The sequence below is a fragment of the Gastrolobium bilobum genome, unplaced genomic scaffold, assembly GCF_033153095.1.
Source record: "Gastrolobium bilobum isolate Gb01-03AN ecotype WA unplaced genomic scaffold, APGP_CSIRO_Gbil_v1 utg67640, whole genome shotgun sequence".
Classification (NCBI taxonomy): domain Eukaryota; kingdom Viridiplantae; phylum Streptophyta; class Magnoliopsida; order Fabales; family Fabaceae; genus Gastrolobium; species Gastrolobium bilobum.
The window spans coordinates 1-9265 of record NW_026896989.1 but is presented as its reverse complement, the minus strand read 5'-3'; the positions used below and the strand labels follow the sequence as shown (position 1 = coordinate 9265).

At 35.7% G+C, this 9265-nt stretch overlaps 1 protein-coding gene across 1 annotated transcript; it reads right to left on the bottom strand.

Annotated features, from left to right (window-relative positions):
- Positions 1-929: 929 nt before the first annotated feature.
- LOC133303242 (uncharacterized) lies at positions 930-9259 on the bottom strand. Its single transcript, XM_061503122.1, has 8 exons — positions 8446-9259; positions 6342-8368; positions 5884-6138; positions 4258-4977; positions 3633-4130; positions 1875-3026; positions 1066-1587; positions 930-959 (listed from the first exon to the last, which is right to left on the bottom strand). Exons 1-8 carry the CDS (start codon positions 9257-9259, stop codon positions 930-932), a joined length of 6018 nt encoding a protein of 2005 aa, XP_061359106.1.
- Between the last annotated feature and the right edge of the window lie 6 nt (positions 9260-9265).

Sequence of the window (9265 nt, the reverse complement as noted above, 5' to 3'; positions counted from 1 at the left end):
AACAAATTATCAAAATATTAGAATCATAATAGTAAGGAAAGGTAGTATATAGATATTGTTATTGTAAAGAACCAATTCAATCCAAAAGTTTAAGTTATTGGGTGAGGACTTTTTTAATGGTTTATATTATTCTTTAACACACCCACTCACACAAGAGCACTTTGGGCTTGAAGCGTAGATATCACACAGTCCCAATTTTTTGTTTTACCTTGCACTTTATTTAATTACACTACAACGTGGGCTATTGGGTGAGGTTACATTAATGATTTTATATATCTCTAATACGCCCCCTCAAACGAGAGCCGTTTGGGCTTGAAGGGCGAACGATGCACAGGCCCACCTACCTGTACTAAGAAATTCTACAAGACTTAAATAATTAATAATTAAATGATATCATGTAAAGCGCCAATTCAACCTAAAAGCTTAAGCTATTGGGTGATGCTACCTTAATGGTTTAATATATCCCTAACACGCCCCTTCACATAAGAGCCCATTGTGCTTGAAGGGTAGGTGATGCATCAGGCCTAGCCTACCTGTGTTAAGAAATTCCACAAGAGAAAGTGTGGGGGAGATGAGGATCTGAGAGATTTGTGATTCAATCCAAAAGCTTAAGCTATTGGGTGAGAGTTTTTTTAATGGTTTATGTTTTTCTCTCACAGTTATCCAATGCCATAATTGATTGTTTGAATACGGCTCGTATGAAGAGATTAATTAAATTAATGCAAAAATTGAGGTCATGATTAATCTCTTTGGAAGAGTCCTTACCTGCTGTAGAAGAAGCACCTTTTCTACTGAGGTGTTAACATCATCATGGAAGATCAAATCATCATTAGAGTCGGCAGAACCTTGAATTCCTCTAAAACATCTTGCATCTATTGATCCTTGGGAAAATGTTTCCATTTGGGAGCAATCCAATATGTCTACTTGTATCAAAGAGGGTAATTGCAAAGTGTCATAGCCTGAATAAAAATGTTTCAGGCTTGATAAACCATTTAGAAATATCCAGCTCAGCCGCTCAAATTGGATCCCTTTATTTGAAGTTGTTTTGTCTTGCTCTTTTTTCACTATTTCTTTCATTGATTCACATTCCATGACGTCAATCTTCTCAAGGTTTGTTAACTTTTCTGTTGCTGCGGATGTGAACAAATACTCCAATTGAGGACATCCACATATAATCAATTCCTTTAGATAGGAGAAAGATACATCAGAAGGAGAATGTACTAATGTTGTCAACTCAGGACACTCATAAACATATAACTTGTGGAGCTTTCGGCAGAGTGTGTTTAACCATGATGAGTCCCGTGACCCGATGGACTTAAGCTCATGAACTCCATGCAGTGTCAACATTTTCAAGTTTCTAGGCATCCCTGGTTCAAAAAATTCGGGCCTTCCTGAGACCAAGCATATTCTCATATCTTCTAAATTGGGTGCCTTCTCCAGGATTTCAAATGGCAAAGTAGGCTTCTCATTCTCATCCCCATCAAAAGACAACATAAGTTTATTTAAATATGTGAGTTCTTCGGGAGACTCTGATAACCTTGACTTATGTTTCCCATCGAGCGCCAATTCCTCCAGATTGGAAATCGTCTAGTAAAGGCAAAAGAAAGGGCTGCGAATTAGAAGATGAAAAGAACAAAAGTTGAGAGTTCTAGGCTCTCAATTATTTTCCACGAAATATGGGTATTATAAGAAATAAATTATCAAAATAGGGGATTAAAAAACTATTTATTAGATTGGTACAATTTTAAGCACATGACAATCATTATATATCAACAATGAATAGTTTAAGCAGCAAGAGGATTGTTCTTTTTAATCAGGTCTCGAAACGTGGCGAAAAAAAAAATTCATTTTATTTTAAACGACTGAATACTTACCCATTGATGTGCACTTTGAAATAGATCCAACTCGCAATTCAACACAGATAAATAATTTAACGCGGGGCATTCCAGAGGGATTGTTTCGGGGCAAAAGTGATGGAGACGTGGCAAATCAGAAAGATCCAGCAAGGTTAGACGAGGGAAGACAAACTTTTCTGTTACTTGTGCTATAATTTCTGGTACTTGTGCTGCTTCTTCCTGTCCAACAAAATTTTCCAACATATCACAAGATTGTATTGTAATTTCTGGTACTTGTGCTGCTGCTGCTTCTTCCTGTCCAACAAATTCTTCCAACATATCACAAGATTGTACTGTAATTTCTGGTACTTGTGTTGCTGCTGCTGCTTCTTCCTGTCCAACAAATTGTTCCAACATATCACAAGATTTTACTGTTATTTCTGGTACTTGTGCTGCTACTGCTGCTTCTTCCTGTCCAACAAATTTTTCCAACATATCACAAGATTGTACTCTAATTTCTGGTACTTGTGCTGCTGCTGCTGCTGCTTCTTCCTGTCCAACAAATTTTTCCAACATATCACAAGATTGTACTGTAATTTCTGGTACTTGTGCTGCTGCTGCTGCTTCTTCCTGTCGAACGAATTGTTCCAACATATCACAAGATAGTACTGCAATTTCTGGTACTTGTGCTGCTGCTGTTGCTTCTTCCTGTCCAACAACTTCTTCCAACATATCACAAGATTGTACTGTAAGTTTCTCAAGCTTCTTAAGATTTTTGGCCAGGGCAGTGGGAAAGAGAGTTTCCAGTTTATGACAACCACTGACAAAGACTTGTTGCAGATTTTGGAATAAGAGAATTCCTTGACCATTTTCCCAAACATGTGTTAGCTCGCATAGCCTTTCTAAAGTCAATTTCTTCAACTGGAATGTCGTTCCGATAATCTCAGTGACATTCATATCAAAAATTGCCTTTACTTGGTGACAATACCGTACTTCCAATTCTTTTAATCTATTTAAATAAGGAAGAACATGTGACGGAATTGCGTATGGTGATTGAATTTCACAGTTGACCAGCTTCAAAGTTTTCAAACTGTAAAACCAATTGTTTTCTATACCAACTCCGTCATCCCAGGTTTGTTGTAGCTCAGGAAGTTCGGAAAGACTCATCTCCTCCATGCCTTCAAAAAACCTCTGTGAATATTGCAAATAAATATATCATCAGATTTATCATATTTCATCTGCCCCAAATGACAGCATACAAACATCATTACACTGCTTTTATAATCAACATCATTAAATCGAAAAGAAAAACTCGAGCAAGTAGTAAAATGGATAAAAGCTGAATCCCGGTACTAAATCATAATTATCATTCAATTTTTTTTTTATGAATATCATTATTTGTTTTACATTAATTGTTAAGAAGACAACACAAAAGACAATGAAAATTCAGTTCATAAGTTAATATGAACATACCTTTTCCGCAAACATTTTTTGTATAGTATCTTTTAAATGACCATGCCAGTACCATATTTTCTCTTGTTCATGTACAACATATATTTTTTGTAAAATTGATGTGCACTTGACTTCTTCTGAGAAATTTTTCATTTTGGTGCATCCACTCACTACTAATTTCTCCAGTGATGGGAACTCGAAGACACAACTGTTAGAGCTGCAGAAACTTTCGAGGTTCTTTAATGACACAAGTTCTAGATTTTTTAATTGTTTGAAAACAATGTCAACTTTGTCTGCATTTCCTTGCTCGGATACAATTTCCTTCAGAGATTCACATTTGATTACCTTCATTGTTCTGAGATGAATCAAGCTTTTTGTAGTCGAAGGTGGCATTAAATTTTCTAATGCATCACAATTAACCACTTCCAAATTTGTCAAGTGGGTGAGAGATACCGAGGAAGGCACAATGGAGACCAAACCAGGACAGCTTTCTAAAATCAAGAATTCTATCCTTTGTAAAAGTATGTCTCGTTCAAAGCCTATCTTCTCAAGCTTAGGCAAGTCTATTAACTTCAAACTTTTCAGCTTTGGAACAACCCCCTTTTTTTGAATTTCAGGAGGCCTTGTGAGAGGAACCATCTCTTTAAAGAAACAATGAATCAATGATAGGCTTTTCAGATTAGGATTGCTATGAAGGAAAGAATATAGAACCTCAGTATTATTTAATTTAGACAAGCGAAGCTCTTCTAATTTGTTCCTTCGATAGTTCCCTTCCCCCATGTAGCTGCTTGACAACTTTACATGCCATGACTCAATTTGCAAGCACTTCAATTGATTGATTACCTGTAAGAAATAGACGATGAAAAATCAAGAGAGTATAGATATATGAAAATGAATTGAATTTTTTTCTCATTTCTATAATGGTTTTTACTCTGTTTTTCTATAATTTAGTAAGAGCACAAACTAGTACCTCTTCAGGAAAGAGCACAAACTTTCCTTCTTCATCTGCGGTATCTTTTCTAAATGGTTCCAACTTGTCACAAAGTTCGACACACAAGTCGTTCAATTTTGGACAACTTAATTTATCTGGTCCTGGATAGAAACTCTCAAGTTTTGGCAGCTTCGAAAATTTGATGGTGATTAGATTAGGAAACTCAAATGATGGATTAGAATTGCTTGAGTCGGTGTTGGTACCTTTTCCCCCAGCAACAATTTCCCTCAATTCAGAGCAATCCCATACCACAAGGTATTCAAGATTGGGAAGACACTTGGCTTCATAAACTGGAAATATATATTCTAAGCTGCCACAATCATGAACCCATATCTTTTGCAGCTTTTTCAGGTTAAGAATAATTTCCCAGTCTTCGTTCCTTTTCCATACATGCTTCAATTTTGGGAGCGCTTCTAAATGAACATCTTGCAAGTTGGCTACATCACTAGCATCTCCATTTTTATTATTTAGGTCAAATATCACTTTCATGGACCTACAATTAGTAACACTCAAGTTGCATAGACTCCGGAATATTCCCTTCAAGTAAGAAGGAAAGACATTGACAAATTTATCGCACTTCTCGATGATCAGAGTATCCAGATTGCCAAAGGAATCTGAAGGGAGTTCAGAATTCCATATCTCACTCAGACTTTTCATGCTACTCAGTTTGATTTTTTTCAAATTTGGAAAGATGCTGCCCTGCTTTAGTTCACAATTGCCATAAGTAAATCCAATTAACAAAAATGTCAAATGTAAAGCAAACCAAATCAATAAAGAGAAAGTAGAAAGTAACTTGATTATAATAGTTTTAGTTGGGGTTTGGATTAGGAAATTGTTGTATTATTATTATAGCAATTGTGAAAAAAAAAAATGGACAAATACGACTTTTATGAATAACAACACAAACAAAATCAGTCATAGTAATTCTCAAAATCACAATAGTGCAGCCAAGACTGCGAATTAAAATCTTAATTATAGGAGAGATTGAAGACATGTTACTTTAGGGTGCTTCATATTTTTGCAAATCCTGTGTATGTTACTGAATTAGTTTATAGTATCAAAGGACACCTTACAAATAGAGATTTCAAATTCTCTAACACCAATAACGGGGTATTTAGGAGTACGTATGGGTCAAATTGAATTGATTTTTTTAAGAACTTAAATCAATTTGGTTCAAAGAATCAAAGTTTTTTTTTTTCTTGTCCCAAACTAGTTTGGTTCGGTTCGAAAACGATTCAGGACAATTCGAAAAAGTTCAAGTTGGTTCGAAAACCATTCAATTTGGTTAGGAACCAGTTCGGGTTGAAGGTATTTTAAAATGAAAAGAAATAAAGTAATGAAAATAAAGATAAAATTAAAAGAAGCGGCTAAATAAATAAATAAAATAGAGAGAGAAATAAAAAATACAAAAAAGAATAGAAGGGAGAAGGGAGAAGAGGGAAGGGGGGAGGGGAGACAATTTGGTTCATGAACATTGTTCAAAAATCAATTATTTTAAGTTCAGTTTAGTTTTTTTGGTTCTTTTTTACGGTATTAGTTCCACAGTAAATTGAAGGCATACAAAGAGATCTAAAAATTGAACCTAGCCCCAACCAAGTTATGTACCTTCATTTCAGCATGGCTATCTTGCCTTTGGAGAAAGATGTGCCTCATGTTATCACATTCGCTCATGGAAAGGTTTTGAAGATTCACCAGAGTCTTGGCCATTGAAAATGATAATAAATATTTTAAATCCCTACATTCATTCACATCCAAGTGAATCAAATTTTGAAAACAGGAACGTAGTAATGGTTGGTCACTCCATATTATGTCAATTTGCATTGATGACAACTCCATTCTCTCTAATTTGGTAACTATAACCTGCGAAGCAACACACATTAGGGTCTCTAAAAATTAAAGAATTGATTTTGACTTTCTCAAATTCATTTTCTCTACAGAAAAGATATCTGTTTTAAGTATGCCACTTACAAACTCCATCTTTTTTAGTTTCAACAAATAAAATATGAAACAGAGATTGAAATGCAAAAGATAAAAATAAATCTGTATGACAGTTTTAAACACACCTTTTCGTGAAATAGTTTTCTAGTCTCTCCTCTTGTTGATGGAGTAGGATAGAATCCAGTAAATTGAGGTAAAGATTGTAGTATCAAAGAGCGTAATTCCGGAAACTCAAGTCGCTCAGTGTCGCTTCGGGTTTCCACAGGGACAATCTGCTTCAAAGAGTTACATCCAGAAACTTCAATTGTTTCAAGAACAATTAGAAGTCTAACCACAGAAATGAAGAAGATACTCTCTAGTTTACTACACTGATAAATCTTGACAATTTTCAATTTACCAAATGAGAATGCTGAAAGTTTACATGAGCATATTTCAAATAAGTTCTTGAGATCATAGAGATACAATGACTCCAATTTAGGAAAAGCCTCCTCAGGTTGCTTCCTGTCTGTTGGGTTGATGAGAGATTGAATGTCGAAATTGCTTACAATGGACAAATGTTTTAGACATGGAAATCCTTTCAAATTCAAACTATAAAACATATCTTCAAATCCATTTAGGTCTTCTAACAACAAATTCTCAACTCCGTCAAACAACATCTTGATACCCACTTGAGAATGAATGTCAAAGCTATCATTTAACTGTATTGCCAAAAATCTTGATGTTTCATACTTCTCTGTCATCTTGAAATCTATCTCTAAAGATGCCTTCAAATCTCCAATAATAATCTTGTAACTATATAACTTGTCAAAGAATAAGTTGTTTGGCAAATGATCAATATTTGGGATTTGCATTTCCAAAGTTGTCAACAGATTCAGATGCCTTAACTCAGAAAGACTAGCATGTTCACTTTGATCTGTTTGTTCTTCAATGTTCCATTGAATCAATGTGTTTCCAATATACAGCTCTTCTAAACTAATCAAACTGTTTATTACATTGGATGGAATTTTTTGAAGTTTGGAGCAATTACTGATGTCAAAAATTTGAAGCTTTGTTAACTCCTTCAATTCAGCAGGCAATTTATCAATATCAGATCTCGAAAAACTAAGAATTCTTAAGTTTTTCAACTCGCCTATATAGGCTAGTTTCTCACCTAGTGTGCATTCCTCCAAACAAAGCATTCTGAGCTTCGTAAGGTATCTAATTGTCCAAGGTAAGGGTGATAGATCAAAACCAGTTAATATCAACACTTTGAGTTCTTTCATTCCTTCGAAAAAGTTGTCTGGTAACTTCACACGTGGATAACCATTGTCAACATGGAAGAATCTAAGTTGGGGGCAATTCATCATTCTAGGAAACTCGCCAATGATATCACAATGTTGTAAGGAAATAGCAGCGTACCTTTTAAGTTGATCCTCATCAGGCCATTCATCTATTTTTCCCTTTGTCATTGTAAATACATGCTTCTCCTCAAATGCTATTGACAAAGCCCCACTGCGAACAATATCTTGCATGGTGAAATGATCATTTGAATAACTATCAGACAATAAACCAGACTCTTTTAGCTTTCCGACCAATGCATATACTCTATCTTTGGCTTCCTTTACTGAGTAGATTCCATGAAGAAAACCCAAACCAATGCAGGATCTCACCAAGTTCGTAATTAATGCATCATGACCCATACGAGCACAAAGTAAGAAATTATATTTGAGCTCCTCGTTTTCTAAAAGATCATAACTCAACTTTGTAGAAAATTCAGCCGCTCCTATTAACCTTTTCCCTTCAAGCTCTCGGTTAATATTCTCCCATACCGAGCGGCTCTGATTTTTTAATGCCCTTGCAGTTGTAACTATTGACATTGGCAGCCCATTACATTTCTCGGTAATTTGAGCTGCTAATATTTCCAAATAAGAATTTGTACCATCTATTCCAGCCTTTTTCTTGAACAACTTCTCTGCTTCCTTTTCCTTTAAGACTTCCACAGAGAAAATAGAGTTTTCCTTCCCTTCCATATGACTTTTTAACACTTGTTTACTCTCAGAGATCATCAAAACTTTGCACCCTGTGTAATGACTAAGAGTTTCTCCTGTTTTCATCTTATTGGAATCACTGGGGAGTTTTTTGGATTTCATCATATTGAGAGCACTAGGTTCTACTGTCATCATATTTGAGCCACATGGGATTTTTCCATTTCAGTCATATTGTGAGCCCGGGGGGATTTCCTTTCATCACCATCGAATGGAATCCCCAGCATAGTGAAGTCAATTTCTGCCCAAAGATCATCCAGGATTATAAGGGTGCTTTCTTTCTCGTTCTTTAATCTCTCTTGTATTCGAGCAGCTCTTGCAATGTCACTTTCCTCATCCAATTTCATCCCCAGTATGTCAGCAATTTGGCCTTGGATTTTTCTTATGTCAGCATTCCTTGTTATGCTTGCCATGGTGACTACATCGAACATCTTAGCTTCCAAGGCTTCCTTAGCAACTCTTTTGACCAAACTGGTTTTGCCCACACCACTCAACCCATAAACTCCAATCATTCTAACATTCGGGTCTTCCAAAGCAGCCTTAATCTTGTTCACAGTTTCATCTCTTGAGGGAAAGCTTTCATAACCAACATTAGTAAAAAAGGCAACCATGGAGGGTGGACCAAGCCAATAAGAAACTGCATCATGCTTTGCTTTTTGCTCTAGTTCATTAACCTTCCTTGTAATATTAAATGCTTTTTTGCTAAGATGATACCTTATCCCGGGCTTAGGAAGGAAACCACTTGTAGAGAAGTCAAACACTGCATGTTTATTGCATTCGTCCCCATCAAAATCTTCATAATCAGAAATTATTTTCTCCACCCCTTCTATCCATTCTTTAACTACATCTGCAAATCTTCTTCCATATCGGTTTTCTTCCTCCTTAACTTTATGTTGAACTACATCTCTCGCCTTCTTGAGATTTTGAACACAAACTTTTAGTTCTGCAACTCTTGCCTCGTATTGCAATAACGGAATCAAAAAAATTTCCTTTATCCATGCCTTGGTCCGAGGTGACATCAGGAA

Excerpts from the sequence above, each read along its gene's own strand:
- LOC133303242 (XM_061503122.1), bottom strand. The coding sequence starts at position 9,259 with ATGTCACCTCGGACCAAGGCATGGATAAAGGAAATTTTTTTGATTCCG. Across the intron at positions 6,139-6,341 it reads GAAAACTATTTCACGAAAAG|GTTATAGTTACCAAATTAGA; the intron begins GTGTGTTTAAAA and ends GTTGCTTCGCAG. Across the intron at positions 4,978-5,883 it reads ATAGCCATGCTGAAATGAAG|GGCAGCATCTTTCCAAATTT; the intron begins GTACATAACTTG and ends GAACTAAAGCAG.